At 40.1% G+C, this 19,886-nt stretch overlaps 4 protein-coding genes across 4 annotated transcripts; all 4 read left to right on the top strand.

The window, feature by feature from the left end:
• The first annotated feature begins 3,869 nt into the window (after window positions 1-3,869).
• Window positions 3,870-4,664, top strand: LOC128740821 (trypsin alpha-like). The gene has a single exon (XM_053836385.1). It carries the CDS (start codon window positions 3,870-3,872, stop codon window positions 4,662-4,664), a length of 795 nt encoding a protein of 264 aa, XP_053692360.1.
• Window positions 4,665-6,646: 1,982 nt separating this feature from the next.
• LOC128740822 (trypsin-6-like) lies at window positions 6,647-7,450 on the top strand. The gene has a single exon (XM_053836386.1). It carries the CDS (start codon window positions 6,647-6,649, stop codon window positions 7,448-7,450), a length of 804 nt encoding a protein of 267 aa, XP_053692361.1.
• A 7,512-nt stretch (window positions 7,451-14,962) lies between these two features.
• On the top strand, window positions 14,963-15,787 carry LOC128740823 (trypsin-6-like). Its single transcript, XM_053836388.1, has one exon. It carries the CDS (start codon window positions 14,963-14,965, stop codon window positions 15,785-15,787), a length of 825 nt encoding a protein of 274 aa, XP_053692363.1.
• Window positions 15,788-17,854: 2,067 nt separating this feature from the next.
• LOC128740824 (trypsin-6-like) lies at window positions 17,855-18,670 on the top strand. Its single transcript, XM_053836389.1, has one exon. It carries the CDS (start codon window positions 17,855-17,857, stop codon window positions 18,668-18,670), a length of 816 nt encoding a protein of 271 aa, XP_053692364.1.
• Window positions 18,671-19,886: the final 1,216 nt, after the last annotated feature.

A 19,886-nucleotide genomic window follows, 5' to 3' on the forward strand; every position in this document is an offset into this window, starting at 1 on the left:
AGACACGAGTTCACGAAGTCCGTCCAGCTTCTTGATTTCACTGACGACATTGACATCATAACACGTACCTTTGAGAGGATGGCGGAAACTTACATCGGACTGAAAGCTGAAGCCAAACGGATTGGAGTTGACATTAATGTATCGATTACAAAATACATGAAAGGAAGAGGTTCTAGAGATGTGAATGCTGACCTCCCTCCCCGGATTCATTTAGACGGTGATGAAATCGAGGTGATAGAAGAGTTTGTGTACCTGGGCTCATTGGTTACCGCAGACAACGACACCAGCAGAGGAATACAAAGACGCATTATGGCAGGAAATCGTGCCTACTTTGGACTCCGTAGGACGTTGCGATCGAACAAAATTCGCCACCGCACGAAGTTCACAATCTACAAGCCGCTGATTAGACCGGTAGTCCTTTACGGCCATGAGGCATGGACTATGCTCGTGGAGGACCAACGCACCCTTGGCGTTTTCCAACGAAAGGTGTTGCGCATCATCTACGACGGAGGGCAGATGGAAGACAGAACATGGAGGAGGCGAACGAACCCTGAATTGCATCAGCTGCTTAGGGAACCCATCGCTCACACCGCAAAAATCGGTCGCCTGCGATGGATTGGGCACGTCGTGAGGATGTCGGACGACAGCCCGGTTAAAAAAGTTCTGAATAACGATCCGACTGGAACGACACGGCGGAGCGCGCAGTGAGCAAGATGGATCGATCAAGTGGAAGGCGACCTGCGGACCCTACGCAGACTACGTGGCTGGCGAATTGCGGCCATGGACCGAGTGGAATAGAGACGACTTCTTCGTACAGCAGAGGAAACCACGGCCTGGAGCTAATTAAATCAAGTCAACGTAGCTCTGGGCATCCCAGGCCCCTACTTTGCGCCTCCATGAAATATTCCAATTAGAAATTGAGTAAAAGAGCTAAAAGGTGCGGGGTCGTGTGGTTTCCGGTTTCTAATCTTACAACTGTTGTTTTAGGCAAACCATCTAACTACACGTCTTTATTTTCAAGTATTATCCACATATTATTAAACCGTTATTTTTTTTAGTTGGAGTTTTTAAACTATTTTCAGAGAGTGAAATAAGTTGCTATATTCTTGGCTTATTGCAGCTTGGCTTCTTGTCTAAATTCCATTAGTTCATTCTTGATGGTCCGGAGTATCACATAACCATTACGAGCGAATTGTTATTAAATCATTATTTACCGTGACTGCAGGTAATTTCGATTAGCTCCTAATTCCGATCGCTCAACTAAAGTAGTCGATTTTTAGAAGATTGAATCAAAAAGCATACTAATGAGAAACCTGATTATCAAAGCATGCTCTTAAACTATGAATTTTATTTCAATCTTCTAAAAATCAACCACTTTAGTTGAGTGATCGGAATTAGGAGCTGATCGGAATTACTTGCGTCACGGTATATAGAAACCGTTTGGTAGCAAGATCCACGCTTTCTTTCTTCCTCTTACTTTAAGGAATTTGAATGAAATTAGGTATCATTTCTGGTTCCATCTGGTTCCTTTTCTCTGCGATAAATACATGCAATTGGTCTGGCCTTTGACAAGAAAAATAATAGATGCATGTAATCGTCATCTTCTAGGATTCTTTCAAGAATTTGTTGCAATAGTATGAAATTAGAATAAATTTCAAAATAGTTTCGACTGCTTTCATTCAACTTTCGAATTCTGCTAAGACGCTCAAAAACAAATTTCAGTTATTTTGAACTGAAAGAGAAAAAACCTTTTCCTTTGATTCGGACAATAATTAACAAATTATTTACTGTCACTTTGCCCATTGTTGGGCAGTACCCAATATTGTTTCACTAATTGAAATTTGGAAGTTATTCATCATCCTCCAAACGCATCAGGTTATCTTTCATGGATTAAAACTGGGCCAAAATATCAAAAATCAACGTTTGAATCTATTAACAAGCAAACATTAACGATACACTGCTGCTCTGAAAACTATGAAAGCTAGGAAGAAAATGCAGCCAATGACTATATTCGCTTGGAATATGAGCTGGGTAGTCACTGACTGTAGTTCACAGTCTAGCTTACAAGATGGTCAGAATACTATCCTAGAATACTATGAAAACTTTTTTCCCACGCAAAGATATCGACAAAGCCCTATGACGAATCACCAGACCAACGTATAGTGAACCAGATTGACCACGTTTTCATAGATGGCACGCTCTTCTCTAGCATCACAAACATACGTTCCCTACGGGGCGCGGATATTGACCTAGTAACAGTATATATATGCTCAAATCTGTCAACCGTATTCCAGAAATGTCAACGCTATCCTCCGAAGCTGAACATCAGATAGATGCATCTAGATAACTTGCGATCCGCCGAGAACTACGTGTAAATACTGAATGAGATAATGTCTGCTTTTGACGGGTTAGATGCTTCAAACCTCAAAGACGGTTGGGGCAAAATACGCGCAATCATCGGAGAGGCTGCTACCACATCACTAGGTGAAAAGCCCCGAAGTAAACTATATGGTTTGATGAGAAGTATCAACAAACGGTGGAGAGAATTATTGCCACTAGGGAGATCTTTGTCAAATAAATACGAACCCAGTTGACAACGATCCTCAGGAGTAAAGAGTGCCAAAAGGATAACTGAGATCGTGAAGAATTAGAACAGCTATTCCCGGCCAATGACGCGAGCAAATCTTACGAGAAGATGAACCAATCTCGTAAGGGTCACACACCGCAGTCTATCACGTGTAGGAACGAGCGGAGGGAATCTAATCACATACGACCGCGAGGTGGTCGACAGGTAGAAGCAGTTCTTCGATTACCTCAATGGCGCAGTTGCAGAAGAAGGTGGAATACAGTTTAAGGTAGGAGTGCCCATGGAAGATAGTAAGGTGCCAGTAGTTGATATTCAAGAAGTCAAACAAGAAATCGGGTTGCTGAAGACCAACAAAGCTGCTGGTAAGGGCTGCCTACCGGTATTTTAAACATAGCCGAGAAGCACTGGCAACGGCTCTACACTGGGTTATTTTTTAGATTTAACAGAAAGAAGCTACCGAAGCAATGGATGGAAGAAGTGGTTTGTCTCATCTACAAAAAGGGCGATCGGCTTGACTGCTGCAACTATCGCGGCATAACTCTGATAATCATCGCCTACAAGGTACTCTCCCAAAACTTGTTGCGCCGGCTTTCACCGATAGCACAGGGTTTCGTAGGGAATTACCAGGCGGGCTTCATTGGGGCTAGCGCATAGACCGACCAGATTTTTACCTTCAGACAGATCTTGCGGAAATGTCGGGAGTACAAAGTGTCTACGCATCACATTTTTCTTGATTTCAAAGCAGCATTCGATCCACTCGATCGAGACCAGTTATGGCAGATAATGCACGAACGCGGTTTTCCAGATAAACCGATGTAGCGCAGCGAATCTCGGGTTAGATGGCCAACTTGGTTATAGTCAGGTTGGTGGGATTGGTATAGAATCATTTACTATGAGCTGCTCATTTGAGGCTAATTTGTCATAAATTCTGCCATTAACAGAAAGCAATTGAAATAGTCAGGTCAACCTCGAAACACATATCGATAGGATAGTGACTTGCTAGCAGCTCCGAAAGTTTGTTTGAGAGGTCCTGAGCGACCTTCTCATTGGACGAACATAGCACCAAGATGTCAAATGTCACAAACGACTGCAGCGTTTTGGCAGTTTTTATGATCAGTTTCGTCATCCTTAACTAGCTGGTGGGTTGTTTGATAGAAACGTGAATAATTGGTGAAACAAGTTCGATACAGCGCGAATTTCAGAACTAATCAGATTAAGAATCCATTGTGTAAAAGAAGTGATATTCGCCGAATGCAATCTAGTTTCAATTGCAACTAAAAATATGAAACACTTCACGAAAAAACTCCATTTGTCGCTAGGGTGGTTACTCAATGTTCTTCTAGTAGTACAATCCAATCAATTTGAGCCTAGTGGCACATCGCAGGCTCGAATTATTGGAGGCTATAACGACAATATTGCCAATAATCCCTGGCTGGTTTCGATAAGCCTTCAAGGGTTTGGCCACGTCTGTGGTGGCTCGATAATATCATCATCGTGGGTACTCACAGCAGCCCATTGTATGGAATCGGTTAAGCCAGAAAGTCTGTCCTTAAGAGCTGGATCTACATATCGTAATAGTGGTGGAGTGGTGAATCGTGTCAGCCAAATCATATCTCATCCGAACTTTAATGTGCAGTATAAAATGGATTATGACCATGCGCTACTGAAGGCGCAAAGCCCTTTTAGCTTTGGAAATAACATTGCTGCAGTTCGCCTTGCCGATTACGGCCATCCTTTTTACGAAAATGAGCAGTGTAAGGTTTCCGGTTGGGGTTTGCTGAGAGCATCTGGGACTGACATTCCGCGAAACGTGCAAAGTGTTAAAATATTTCTAGTCGAGCGACCCGTCTGTGAAAGCCAGTTCCGACCAAAGTACACAATAACATCGAGGATGATTTGTGCAGGCGGAAAGGGAAAGGATTCCTGTCAGGGTGACTCGGGTGGTCCACTGATTTGCCGCGGAATGCTTCTCGGGGTGGTATCGTTCGGAATCGGTTGCGGTTCGAGTCACTATTCCGGAGTGTATGCCAACGTTCCTGAGATGAGGAATTGGATCTGGCAGTCTACTGGTGTTTAGGATTAATCGGAGATATCGATTTGTGAACAATGAATGTAAAATTTAGAAAGTAAAAATATAAAAGCAAATCTGTTTTATTATATTTTTACTAACCTTTGCGTATCCGACATTAAAAATAAAGGTTTTTGTCCAGGGATGGAAGAACAGTGATTTTGATAAAATCTGTGAGTTATCGCCACACGCACAGATCATGACAAACAGTGAATCTTTAGCGTTGATCACAAGATTTTGTTCTCTAAACAGTCTCAGCAGTCGATCACAGTGTTAAATTTTACCTAGCTGCGAGAAAAAAGGTCACACATGTTGTTTGTATTGTAATTCATATGATGCACACAACCAATCGTCTGTATCTGTTATATTTCAATATTTTAACGCAATCATGCAATGAACATGATCTGACCGTAAATCTGACATGCCAGAATTCAATACCGGAAACGCAATGATCAGATGCGATTATATTCAGCTAGAAGCTAATCAAGTTTATTACTCTTGTTGAGGAGGCTGAAGTCTGCCCTAATGTAGGTTGCGTTGTCCATTAAACCCTGCAATTGAATATTTATTTTGTCAAGATGCAAGTATGCTTTGTATTCGGGTGAAACCAGCACACGGTATGGAACGTACTTTGTGCGTTATGACAAGGTTAAGCGATGTATCTAGGACAGTATGGCAAGGTTAAGTGATGCGATCTAGGACAGGACGTGCCAACTGGTTTCTTACTCTTCTTTTCATTATGACCGCCATCCCGGTTGAAAATTCTTTGTACACTCTGCGCCACTGTTGCCTGCACATATTATTTTAAGAATAACTTCGTTTGCCGAACTACAGCTCCCGAATACGCACAGTTTATGCGACCGAAATCATGTTTTGCATTTCATTTTGTACAAACAATATTAACATAGAACCAAGCATAGAACTACAGAATACAAAAGAAATCAAAATTCGGAGATAATAACTTATATTCGTATTCCTACTAATGAGTTTCAGCAACACTGAAAGTGATACCCCGTTATATTTTCCAGTCAACGGTTGCTTGTCGCTTTCTGCCAATCAGAAATTGGGTCAATTTTAGGTCAACGCCGCGGTTGAGACTTGGCATGTCCTGTCCTAGGATGCGATATGTTTCATTAAGTTTGTTATAATTTACCTTAACAAGAAATTAACAGTCATTTACTTTTCGTCGGAGAGCCCAATTTCGAAAGCAGTTTATGGGCCCAAAGGCGGGGTTCTGTTTGTAGAAATGTATTCACTGCATTCTTCTTGCCAATCTGAATACAGCGAATATATTTTCATGAAATTTTTTTTATTTCAAACAAAAAAACTGCTTTTGAAATTTGCAGAACTGATGACGACTAACTTCACCTTAATTCATTGATGTTCTCTGCTGTACATAGAAGTCGTCTTCGCTTAGCTCAGGTGCAATCAACGGCCACACGCTACCTGGCTTGTAGCTTTGTTTCAGCCGGATCGCTATCGAGAATCATTTCCCCTGTGGAGTCAGGTGGCATTCCCATCACGCGCGCAGCCCTTTGCAGTCGTCTAGCTTGGTACTCCCAGGGAATATTTTTTGAAAAACACGAGGTTGGTCTACTCCCAGGGAAGCTCGTAGTTCGTTCGCCTTCACCATATCCAGTTTCTATCTGTTCCGTTATAAATGGTGCGCACGTTTTCATTTCCTATAAATTACCTAATCTAATTAGTCTTAGCACTGACTAATTAATCATCCAATTAAATGTACCAAAATTACAAAAACACACATATGTGTGTTTATAAACAATGAAACACAACGCAGTTATATAAGTTTAGTAATTACTTGGTAATTACTAGTTCTTTCTTCTTGGTAATTACAAGCAGTTCGGCATAGTTTGAATCCCAATAGCTGGAACCTTTATAAACATGTAAAAGCATTTCGAAGCTTCAATTGTTCACCGGAATCGTCCACAAGGGCATCTAGCGCAATGACACTCCAAGTAACTTGCATCATAATGTTGGTGCTTAGTGCGGTTCTGCTAAACAAAACATGTTCACAGCATGTTCAACGTGACAAACGAAATCTCATAATTAGTGGTGCGGAAATAGCCATACAGGAGGCACCCTACCAGGTGATAATATATTACAACGGAAATTTTAATTGTGGTGGATCAATCATTGGTTCCAGATGGATAATGACCGCCGGTCACTGTGCTCAAAAACAACTCGCGCAAGGAAATTCGAGTGTTCGCGCCGGTTCACCGCTGCTCGATCAGGAAGGGATTGTGAGAAGAATTGCACAAGTTATTCTACATCCAAACTATGCTGTTATGAGAAATTTGGAATCATACAACGATATTGCACTGCTTTTGCTAGATGAGCCACTGCGCTTCGATGGTACCACTGTTGTGTGTGCTTTGCTTCCAAGACAAGGACAAAAACTACCAGATGGTAGCTTAGGTCGAGTTTCCGGTTGGGGTCTGACGCAGTTAGCTCCCGAAATGAGGACAACTAGGCTGCGTGCAACTTATTTGACAGTTTTATCGTTTGCAGAATGCGAGGAAGCTTACACCTCGGGCGGTTACGCTTTGAATGCCGATATACAATACTGTATTGGTAATAACGAAGACAGCACCGGATCGTGCAAGGGTGATTCGGGAGGGCCATTTATAGTGGACAAAACCGTCTACGGTATTGTGTCCTGGGCTGTATCATGTGCTGAGCTCGGAATGCCTACCATCTATGCGGATGTTGGCGCTTACGTGCAATGGATTCGTGACACTGTAGCGCCATTTTCAACCGAAGGGCTGTGCAGTTAAATACATGTGACATATTATATTGATAGTATTGATGAATTATGATGAATTAAATAAATTTATTCTTTGCTTCTATCGTCTTCGATACTTTTTTCCATAGTGTACATGTTTATTCATCTTCCCTGAAATGTTGTAGGTCAGATAATATTACCGCATTGGGAAAAAACGGATCCCGTCCGACTGTAAACAAGCCACAGGCAATCTGGATACCGGAAGCAAAGTAAAGTCGTCGAATCCGTAGTATTGGTAGCAAGGAAGTTCTTTGAATCAGTCCATAATACGTAAGTCAATCCAGTTGACTGTCTTCTTAGTAATGGAGACGTCATCACGGAGAGACTAAATCCTCTCATTCTCGTCCAATACGACCAGCTTCTACAAACCTTTTTGTCGGGAAGGAGTTAACGAGCTATGGTTGTTTATTGTTATTTGTAGATTTACTTGTTAAATTTGGCGATTAAACTAGTTAATATCATTAGAAGTTAAATCGATTAGCGGTTAAACAAAAAAAAATGGGCCGGGGACCCTTTTGCCTAAGCCTTTGGCGTTCGACACGTTTTGAACAGAGAAAATCTGTTTTTTCTGTTATTTGGAATATGGATTATGTTGAAAGATGTTCAAGGGCAAGATCTGGAGAGCATAGAGAGGCTCTCGTTGGTGAAATCATGTAGCGATAAGCTAGTCGTCGAAGTCTCTGGCACATTTCCTAAGGAAGTGACAATTTTGCATTTTTTCGTGAACCACTTTGTTCTTCACAAAAAAAATTGCCACTGCGTAGAGTTGTGTTACGTAACATAATTTACAAGTCATATTAATGCAAAGTTGAGGCAAAACCATTCAAACGTGCAGTAGGCGCGCACTAAAATGGATGACAGCACTGACGACAAACGGTCAGTGGAAACTTTCCACTGGAAAGAAGAACCGCGGTTCTGCGGTTGACATCATTGAAAAAGGTAGGACGTTTTTTCGACACGATGCGGAGAAAAAGTGCGGATTTTTCTCTTGATTGACCTACGAAACGAATCGGCGCGAGTGTAATCCTACGTCGTGTGCGGTGCTACGATAATATCGCTCGAAGAAGAGGTCTCCGGTGCTACAACCGTTAACCGGAAGGCGGAGAAAATAGAAATGAGTGCAAGTGCGAACATCTACGTTCGGCCGTAAATGATGTTTGACGGGCTAGAAGAGAGTTTTGGAATAAGCCCATTATCCTGCTCGATGCCGGTACAGAGTGCAGAAGACCAATACAAGTAGGTAAGCAATACCGTTAATCGTGAGTGCTACGAAAGTGAAAAGCAGAGGAAAAATTGAGGTTGTCGTTGATCTTGGAGTGAGGCCTCGTCATCAATCGCGGAGTTCTATCAGTATGCGCGTGAAACCAAGACCCCGCTCCGGGAACACGGAAGGGGCAGAATCCGACAGATTGTGTCGAAAAGGAAGAAAATAAGAAAAATCTTAATCACCCGTTATGATCGTCGCCGTTCGACCGATAGGTGACGGCACGATGATGATGATGATGATGATGATGGTCCCACCTCATACCCCTACAACGGTTTGAGCGGGACGATTTATCTAATTAAGATATTTATGATATAACAATGTAGCCAGGTGATAAAAACAAATAGCGAACTGGCTTCTAATACAGACATATCAAACTTTCAAGTGAATATCAAAATTTCAAAAAATGTCCAAGGCTAGTCCAAAACGTTTCCAACCCGAAAATTATCTGGACTTGATTAGGAATCGAACCTAATATTTTGAGCTACAGCTGGTCAGAATTGGTTCTAGATAACGATCTAGAACTACGAGGGAGATCCTGCAGTCTTTTGGTACTCGGTACCGCCGTGAGCGATGGTATACGAGCTCCAAAGTCCACAAGCGAACCCAAGCCTGTCCAGCTGCTGCTCCGAACCCTTTGTTCAGGACTTTAACCTGATCATTCAATTTCAAGATTATCTATGTCTGTTCTCGCGCGCGTGGCTCAAACATGTGTAGTCTTCTCTATACTTTTTAAATTAATAACAATTTTAAATCCATCATCATCAGTGAACATGATAACTTAATATATCCAAAAAATATACAAAAATTAAAAAAATATACAATCTTCTTGAATCAATACAAAAAATAAATCAAATTACGTCTATAAAGTAGCTTTAATGTGTAAAATACATAGCCTTTTGAATTCTGCCATTGTTGCTGCACGTTTTATTTGTCGCGGCATCGAATTAAAAAAGTTAATTCCTTTGTACAACAGAGAGTTCTGTGATCTTCCAAACAAAAAATTTGGTGTTCTCGCATCTTCCGCGTTTCTAGTGTTGTACGTATGCAAATCACTTCCCCTTTCAATTCGATCACACAAATATCGAGGCAGCATTCCATTAAGAATTTTATAAAGAAACACCATTGTCAAAAAATAAACTCTTTGCTTCACAGAAAGCCATTGCAATGCGTCCAGCATAATATGTGAGGAAGTGTATCTATTACATCTTAAAATTAATCGCATAACTTTATTTTGTAAACGCTGCAACTTCAATATTTGTGTTTCGTTTGCAAGGAACAAGATGGATGAACAAAAATCTATATGCGGTGAAATGATTGACTTATATAAAAGAATTTTACTACTAATTGTCAATTCATTTTTTAAGCGGCACAAAACACCGTACTTTTTCGCCATTTTCTTGATGACATTATCGATGTGAGACTTAAAATTTAACTTGTCATCAATGATTACTCCAAGATACTTTAGTTCATTTACGCGATCAATTGCCTCACCATCAATTACAACGTTTACGTCTGGTCTGGAGTTGGCTGAAATAATCATATATTTTGTCTTGGTAATGTTGAGTTTAAGCTGTTTAAACTTTAACCAATCCGAAAGATAATGTAAATCTTGGTTCAGAAGTGTTACAATTTCATTGGGATCCTTAGCCGCAATGAATAAAACAGTGTCGTCAGCAAATAAATTCATGTCGCAGAACCGTAAAACTCGTTTCATGTCATTTATATAAATTATGAACAAAAGCGGCCCTAATACACTCCCTTGCGGTACACCAAGTGTATTAGCTATGGACTCAGAATTAAAATTATCAAAGCGAGTCTTCTGAGTTCTATCACATAAATAGCTTTCAAACCATTTATATGCTAGCCCTCCAATACCAAATCGCTTCAAGGTTTGTAACAATAAGGGCCTGGAGATTGTCTCAAACGCGCGTTTTAGATCCAAAAATACAGCAAGAATAGTTTCTTTAGCTTCGATTTTTTCTTTCCATTTTGCTAGTACCAGATTTAATGCAGTTTCGCAAGAGTGTCCCTCTCGATACCCTGATTGCTCTGGAATTAACAAATGATGACTGTTTAAATAATTCATTAGCTGGCCTTTGACAACAAGTTCTAGGATTTTCTCTAATGTGTGCAATATGTTAATAGGACGGTACTCTTCGGCTTTATCCGTTCCATTAACTTTGGGAATAGGAATCACAAGCGATTCTTTCCAAACTTTAGGCACGTGCCCAGTTTGCAACGATTCATTAACAAGATCCAGCAAGTCGCGTCCGATGACATGAAAGCAATCTTGTATTACTTTTGCGTTGACATTGTCGATACCAGCCGATTTCTCTAAAGAAAAACAAATATCCTTCAACTCTGCAAAAGTAATAGGGCGAAATCCATCAAATCTGATATTAGAAATCGGCTGTATTATTTCGTGAGGTTCACTGACCAAGTCAATACTTTGATTGATCAGCTGAACACTATCAACGAAATAACTGTTAAATTTATTCGCTATTACTCGACTCGATTGTTCTTCAGTGCCATTGAAAGTTATGGAGCGCGGGGAGTTATCTTTACATTTTATTAACTGTTTTAAAATTTTCCATAACTCTTTGCTGTTGTTTTGATGGTGATTAATCTTCCGTTGTATATAATCACATCGAGCCTTTTTCAAGGCTCGTGAATATACGTTACGCGCGACTGTGTATCTACTCCAATCATCACTACTATTACTTCTACGAAACTTCTTGTACTTTTTATCTCTTTCCCGTTTCAAACGTGTCAGATCTAAAGAGTACCAGTTGTTCGTATTATGTAGTTCCACATATTTTTCAATAACAAGCTTATTGGTACACTCTTTCAGCGTGTTGGTAAGAACAGCTGCCTTGTGGTCCACATCACCAGTTATTGGAAGAAAATCCAAGCTTCTCGAAACAAGCTGAGACACTGCCTGCTTCGAATATCTATTCCAGCACTTTATCTTTACTTTATCATCACGGGTTTGGTCATTCTTGATCAAAATAAAAATTGTCTCATGATCTGAAATTTTGTAATCGGCCTCTGTAACAGAATGTACCATGTCAAAGTTCGAAAACACGTGATCAATTAACGTTCGACTGTGTCTGGAAATTCTTGTAAATTGGCAAACTGTTTGTCTAAAGTTGTAAAAATCTGCTAACTGCTTTAATTGATTCGAATTTTGTCCACTAAGCCAATCAATATTAAAATCACCAGCAATAATATTTAGTTTATTTAAGTCTATAAAATTATCCCACCAGTTGTCTAAAATTTCTAAAAAGCGCTGGTCACTTGAGCTAGGGGAATGATATATTATTCCATAATTTCCAATCGTCATGCCTCTTTCAACTGAAATCCCTAGAAACCAATTATTCTCAACAGATTCGTTTGTACGAATGTTGAATTTAATTGATTCCCTGGCGTAAATAGCAACACCACCAGTATGCCTGGAATGCGAAAGGCAAAAAGCAACTTTATAACCCGGTATACTATATTGGTCAAAGGCATCAGCGTCCACTATATGAGTTTCAGCTAGTGCTACCAACATTGGACGTTTTATTTCTACAAGATGTCGCAAAGCAACATAATTTGTAGATAAACCAGCAATATTCAGATAGACTATTTCTAATTTCCCATCGCATTGCAATTCCTTTTGTTGCTATTTACTTGACAATATGTTGCTCTTTCTTTTTTCATACAGTCTCCGATAAACCGGACACTGTGAGCTAGATGCTGGATGTTTTACGTCCAAATTCATATTAAGTTCTTTATTTGATTTTATACAATTGACGCAATTAAATTCAGTTGAAGAGCAATCGGATGTTTTATGATTTCCACTACACTTAGAACATGTTTCAGTATTAACACACTCCGTGCTTTTGTGGCCAAATTCTCCACATTTAAAGCAACGCAAAACATTAACGGCCTCTTTAACAGGACACTTATCCCACCCGATGCCTACTTTACCAGCATTCATCAAACTTTTATAAGTGTCTTTGTCAACTTCAATTACTACATTATATTTGTTATATTTGAAGCGTGGATTTTCATATTGCGCAATTATTTTTACTTCATTAATGCCGATGTTCTCGTTTTGACTCTTAAGCAAGTCAACGAAAACATCGGGGGAATACTGATCACTCATTCCTACAATTTTAACCTTCGGTTTAGCAATTGTAGGAATAACAGCGTTAAATTGTTCACCCAGATTGCTTTGAATGTCATTTTTCACGACTTCAATGTCATCCCCTATTGCACACTCAGCAATAATCGAACCATTTTTCCCGTTTCTAAAGTTACTAATTTTGTGTTTTTTTGGATCTAATGTTCTTTTTAAAAAAGATCTAGTATCTTCATTAGATTGAGAAGACTCAACCGGTTTAATTACAATGACTGGTCGAGCCTTACGCTTCTCTTTTTGCTGGACTTTATTTACCGTATTCCCGGATGAACTCGCTAACACACTCGCGTAAGTTTTATTATTACTAGAAAAAACCTCGTCATCAGATCTATAATTGTCAATAATCGGCTTATCACGAATAATTAAAATTTTCTTACTGGGATTTGAGTCCGATTCAGAGTGAACCGTTCGCTCATTTCGCGTTCTTTTCCTACTCATTGCGGCTACACTAATATCCCGACTCATGTTATCAATAATAGTTTTTTTGAAATCATCCAGCTTTTTGGCAACACTGGCTTCAATGTTTACCATACTCTCACGAAGAGATTCACTGATAGATTTCAAAATACTATCGATACCACTAGAAATTGCACTATTTATCTGGCTTTCAATTTCGCTTTGGCTGTGTGCAAGCGACTGAGAGACAGATGATAATTTACCTATCATCTCAGTCAGCTCACTACAGACAGCGTCATTTTTGCCACCGTTATCTTGGGCTGATAAACATGATGCACACTTAAAGACAACATTTTCATTATCATTTACGATTTTCGCAGCAATTTTTGTTAGGGGCGTACAAACTCTGCAAAATACAGATTTGCATTTACCTACGCAAACAACTGGATCGTCGCTGGCCCGAATTACATTACCACATGCTGCACAATCCATCCCGACTTGCATACACACGCACGCCGGCTGGACTCGTCCAGCAGCAACGGCAGACACTCAAGGCAGTGAACAATGAAAAAAACACAACAATGAAATTTCAAGCAGCCGCCGGCCGTAGCGTCTACTTTCATAGGCACTATGTACGGCGCTGGTTTAGAATTAAACCGTTGATAAACAGAATAAATCAAAAGTATGCAAAGAAACTTTTACTTATCTGTTAATATCACTAAAATTGCCGTCAGATCACTGCAACAGATCACTAATAGCACTTGTTTTCACACAATAAAGCTACTTTTAAACTAGACACAAATGATACACAAGCTACCATGTTCACCGTATCATCGAAAATGATACGAATAAACGGTCCAGCCGGGGAAGCACGACATTCGCGCAGTCATTCTACGAGGATTCTAGCATGGGCCGCTCGGCAGCCCGGGAGTATCCAAAGACGAGAAAACACAAGGTATGAGTAACCCCATTGTGCCATAACCTCATAGCGCTTGAAAGATCGGTAAAACTGTACAACTCTCACTCAGTTTGTGACATTTGGCTAATTTACGCTCTTCAAATGTTCGTCGACAAATGTCAAAACCAGAATAGAAGCATCGTTTTGCTAGCACACATTTACAAGATCAGGGTTATTCAGGCTTAATGCAGGAATAAAATAAATGCGTCAAGTTTAAATCGATCAGACACTGGTGCCTGACCAGTAATGAAAAATAGGTCCACTCTGATTCTGACTCACTGGGGGTTCGGGCGGCATTCTCATTACGTGCGCAGCGCATTGCAGTCGTCCGGCTCTCACGGTCCGAACGATGGTTGGTCCTCTAAGCAGTTCGTAGTTCGTCCCGAGAAAGATTATCCATGTCCGGTTTCCTATCTGTCCAACTATAGATGGTGCGCAAATTTTCATTTGCTAAAAACTACTTAATGTAATTAGATTTAACACTAACTAATTCATCGTTCAATTATAAAAACACTTATATGTGTGTTTATAAACAATGAAACACAATCTAATTATGAGTTTTGTAATTAGCTGGTAATTACTAGTTCTTAGCAGTTCGACATAGTATGAATCCCAAGCTGGAACCTTTATAAACATGTAAAAGCACACTGAAAGCTTCAATTGTTCACCGGAATCGTCAACCAGGGCATCCAGCGCAATGACAGTCCAAGTAACTTGCACCATTATTTTGGTGCTTAGTGCGGTTCTGCTAAACGAAACATGTTCACATCATGTTCGACGTGACAAACGAAATCTCATAATTAGTGGTGCGGAAATCGCCATACAGGAGGCACCCTACCAGGTGATAATATATTACAACGGAAATTTTAATTGCGGTGGATCAATCATTGGTTCCAGATGGATAATGACCGCCGGTCACTGTGCTCAAAAACAACTCGCGCAAGGAAATTCAAGTGTTCGCGCTGGCTCACCGCTGCTCGATCAGGAAGGAGTTGTGAGAAGAATTGCACAGGTCATTGTACATCCAAACTTTGCTGTTATGACAAAATTGGAAACATTCAACGATATTGCACTGCTTTTGCTAGATGAGCCACTGCGCTTCGACGGTACCACTGTTGTGTGTGCTTTGCTTCCAAGACAAGGGCAAAAACTACCAGTTGGTAGCTTAGGACGAGTTTCCGGTTGGGGTCTGACCCAATTAGCTCCTGAAATGAGGACAACCAGGTTGCGTGCAACTTATTTGTCAGTTTTATCGTTTGATCAATGCGAGAAAGCCTACACCGGTTACGCTATGAATGCAGATATACAATATTGCATTGGTAATAACAAAGACAGCACAGGATCGTGCAATGGTGATTCTGGTGGGCCGTTCATAGTAGACAAAACTGTCTACGGTATTGTGTCCTGGGCTATATCATGTGCTGAACTCGGAATGCCTACCATCTATGCGGATGTTGGCGCTTACGTGCAATGGATTCGTGACACTGTAGCGCCATTTTCAACCGAAGGGCTGTGCAGTTAATTACATGTGGCACAATCTGTTGCATCCATTATATTGATAATTTTGATGACATATGATGAATTGAATAAATTTATTCTTTGCTTCTACAGTCTTCGATACTGAATGATGCTTTTTTCCATAGTGTACATGTTTATTCATTTTCCTTGAAATGTTGTAGTTCAAATAATACAAAACATCAGAAATCAACACCAACGTGAGGGCAACATTTGAAGGTTTACTGAGGCCATTAAATGTCTTCTAATGTCCGAAAATGTTATGTGCTGGATGAAAAAATAGCTTGTTTCAGCATTAATAGATAGGTACCTGCCAAGCCACTTTGAAGCGATTGCATGCGTCGTTTATGATTTGAAGCCAAGGGACGTTGAGCGTTTTCTATAACGATAGTCTTTCCAATCGACGAAGGAAATGGTAGGGTCACGGACCCTGTTCGTCATACGTAAACACGATCCATACTTTATTGCGAGTTTTTATAAGAATTAATCAGTAAGTACTCAAGTTTTTTACACCAGATAAATCGGACACATCTTGCCTGTACATGTATACCCATTCAGCCCGAAAAAATATTTCGGAACTTACATTTTCAGTGGAACAATTCATCATGCTCCTGCGGGAGTTCGTCATACGAAAATTCACATCGTCATAAGCAAGATTTCTCTCGTTTATCATGGACAGTCAGCAATCATTTACAAAAATCTATGCATGTATTCTTTGAGCCGTGTACAAAAGCTACCCAACTACTATAAAAAAATGGAAATAGTTTGAATCACAGCTCAAAATTTCAAGTAGTTACTTCGAGCGATCAGCAGATTCTCTTCGTCATAGTCAAAACTGGTAGAAAAACCAAGAAGACTTCTATTTTTCGAAAAGATAGTAAAAATAGTAATTTTCTAACATATTCTTTTCCTCAATAGCGAAGAGAAAATCCATAAATATCAATATCAGGTTTAGTTTGAATGTAATTCGCATCAAAATTGGTTATAATGCTGGTTTCTTGTCTGGAAAGTAGACGAACCCTAAAAGAAACTAATGAAACGGGTCTAAAAATTCTACATTCTGTTTTCGAAACTTGGCCTTCTGTTTCTACTTTCTATACGACAGACTTCGCAACCAGCTAGCTGTTAGAGTACAGGAGTAGTGCTACGATCCTATTAATTATAACAGTTTCTGCCAGTTGAACTTAGAACATACGACGACTGACTTGTTAAATCCTCGTCGTGCCTCGAACCCAACTGGGAAGCTCAAATAGGTGTTTTATAGTAACCTAAATTCTCTGCGATTCAAAGGTATGCAATACCGACGAATCAGAGGGACTTCAGTGAAAAGTTGGATTCGTATCCGGTTATAATTGACTTTTTAAAAAAGAACTACAAACCTAGTAAGTGCTGCTTCAATGACTGTATCCTTCTCTAAGTTTTCGCTCTTTCATCTTCACGTCTTGCGCGGCCCTGGGGATACTACAAAACCCCTATTTTTCATTATTTTCTTCTACCATTTTCTTCGTTTTAATAAAAAAGACTATCGTTATGAAAAAAGTATTTAAATATCTGACTTCATTAATAAGTCAACATATAAACATGAGGTTCGTATATTGGCACCCGTTAAAAGGCACCCGGTCTGGCTGATCAACAATTCCACTTTTGTCGTAACGGTATTCGAATAGGAAAATTGCAGTTAGCGATGGGGAATGTGCGAATATTTTGAATGATTTAATTGTAACCATATATTCACAATAAAGGTGCATGTTCGTAAACAGTGAGAAATTTATTTGATATGGGTTATGTACATATTTGGCTTGAATTGTCATGGTTTCTCCTGTCACCATACATGACATTTTGCACTTTCTATTTGTGGGTAGGAATTACTTGTTTGAAGCCAAGTTAGGTACCGAAGTTAAAAAATGGTGTATATATGATTCACAATCGCAACAGTACGGTTTTGTAATTACAAATCAGCAATTCGGCATGCTTTTGATTACTATAAATGCGATTTTTATATGCATGTGCGAGCACACAGAAAGCTTGGAATATTATTCACCGAAACTTCCAATCATTTACTATACCTACCGCAATGATCACTGAGGTAGTTTACACCATTCTACTGGTGTACAGTGTAGCTCTGTTAAACGGAGCATATACACACCTGGATCGGCGAAGTCTCATCATTAGTGGAACCGAAATAGCCATACAGGAGGCACCCTACCAGGTCATAATATTCATCAATGGATTGTTTGCTTGCGGTGGTACGATCATTGGTTCTAAGTGGATCCTGACGGCCGGTCACTGTGCTGAAGGAGAAATATCGAAAGAAAACTCAACGGTTCGTGCTGGTTCACAGCTGCTTGATAAAGAAGGTGTGGTGATAAAAATTGCACAGGCTATTGTGCACCCCGAATATGCTGTTCTGCCAAATAATGAAGCATATAACGATATTGGATTACTTTTGCTAGAAAAACCATTAAACTTTGATGGTAGCACTATAACGTGTGCCCTACTTCCCGATCCGGGTAAAAAAATATCACCTGGTAGTTTGGGTAGAGTTTGTGGTTTTGGTCGAACGCACTTAACTCTCGGTAGAATGTCACTCACGTTGCGAGCAACTACTTTGACAGTTTTACCGTTTGAACAATGCCAGACAATCTATCGCAATTTCACTTTAAATGCCGATACACAATACTGCATTGGAAATAACGAAAAACACAGTGGATCGTGCCGAGGCGACTCTGGTGGACCTTTTGTAGTAGACAAAACAATCTACGGTATAGTGTCGTGGGCTGTATCGTGTGCTGATCCCAATTATCCCACCGTCTATGTGGATGTCGGTGCTTACCTGCAATGGATTCGTGACACTGTAGCATCCGTTTCACCTGAAGAGTTGTGTAATTAGTCATTTGATTTCATAGTAATAAACTGAATCGAAAAAAATTGTAACTTTTCTGCTAGGTGCTTCCACTTTGTTCTGATTGTCCTAAACCCAATTGCTCAACGATAAACCCGATTCGATAATATGTTGTTCAAATCAAAAGAACGCATCGAATTATATATTCAGCTGTTTAGAAGAAATGGGACTTAGAAAATAATGCGTTAAAAAAATGGGTTTAAAATGGAAGACCTGAATGACCTGGAAGGAGCACTTAATACAGTTCTGGCTCTCTCAAGTCCCTACATAGCGGCTCCTCGAAGATCTAACTCAAACGATGACTATCGATGGTCCTATCTGGAAATGCTTCATGCACATACTGCAGGAGCTAAGCTACACACTTAAAAAAAAGTACCTAATTCGGGCGTTCGGCAAAAATGTCGATGGTACAAATCGACGTTTACGGATCTTTAGATCTTTATTCTTTAAAAATTTTGCCGAACGTTCGACTGTTGAGATTTTGGCAAAGTTTTTCCGAACTCGGTGCTTTTTTAAGTGTGTAGGACATGCGAACTTGAGCGCCTGTTTCCCAGGTGAGGGCAGCTCAAATAGCGTCTGTCTCAAAGCGAGCTGGTGAATGTCAAACGGTGTATCCCTCAAGCTATACCTAAGATGGCAGACTCATAAGTGGAATGTACGAACTCTTCGTGAACCGGTACGAGCTGGTTTGCTTGCTCGAGAGCTACATCGACTCAAAATGTAGATCGCGATCGGGAAGTTTAGAGGCCAAATTCCGAAGAAAGGAGATTTTGTACAGTAGACTGTATTGCAGGCACTTGTTTCAAATACCATATCCATTGCAGAAAGGCAAAACATGGAGTCGGAAGCAAAAGCAACAAGTTATCTGGATTAAGGGCATATGCTTTAACTACTATGTATGCGCCCCGACAAACAATAAATCAGATGATGCTAAAGAAGAGTTCTATGACACACTCGCTAAAACCCATGGAGAGTGCACTAAATATCACGTGAAAATCATCACCGGAGCTGAAAATGCGTAGATCGGGAGGAAGCAATTCTATTTATTCATTGGAAGACATAGTCTTTATCTGTTGACCAATGATAACAGTCTTAGGCTCATAAATTTCGCCGCGGCCAGAGGAATGGCTCTCTGTACCACCTACTTTCCACGTCCACGAAATTCTACGAAATAAACCTTGAGGCATCCAAATAGCTCTAGCTC

The sequence above is a fragment of the Sabethes cyaneus genome, chromosome 3 (assembly GCF_943734655.1).
Source record: "Sabethes cyaneus chromosome 3, idSabCyanKW18_F2, whole genome shotgun sequence".
NCBI classification, from domain to species: Eukaryota; Metazoa; Arthropoda; class Insecta; order Diptera; family Culicidae; genus Sabethes; species Sabethes cyaneus.

Coding starts and splice junctions, on each gene's coding strand:
- LOC128740821 (XM_053836385.1), top strand. CDS start 3,870: ATGAAACACTTCACGAAAAAACTCCATTTGTCGCTAGGGTGGTTACTC.
- LOC128740822 (XM_053836386.1), top strand. CDS start 6,647: ATGTTGGTGCTTAGTGCGGTTCTGCTAAACAAAACATGTTCACAGCAT.
- LOC128740823 (XM_053836388.1), top strand. CDS start 14,963: ATGACAGTCCAAGTAACTTGCACCATTATTTTGGTGCTTAGTGCGGTT.
- LOC128740824 (XM_053836389.1), top strand. CDS start 17,855: ATGATCACTGAGGTAGTTTACACCATTCTACTGGTGTACAGTGTAGCT.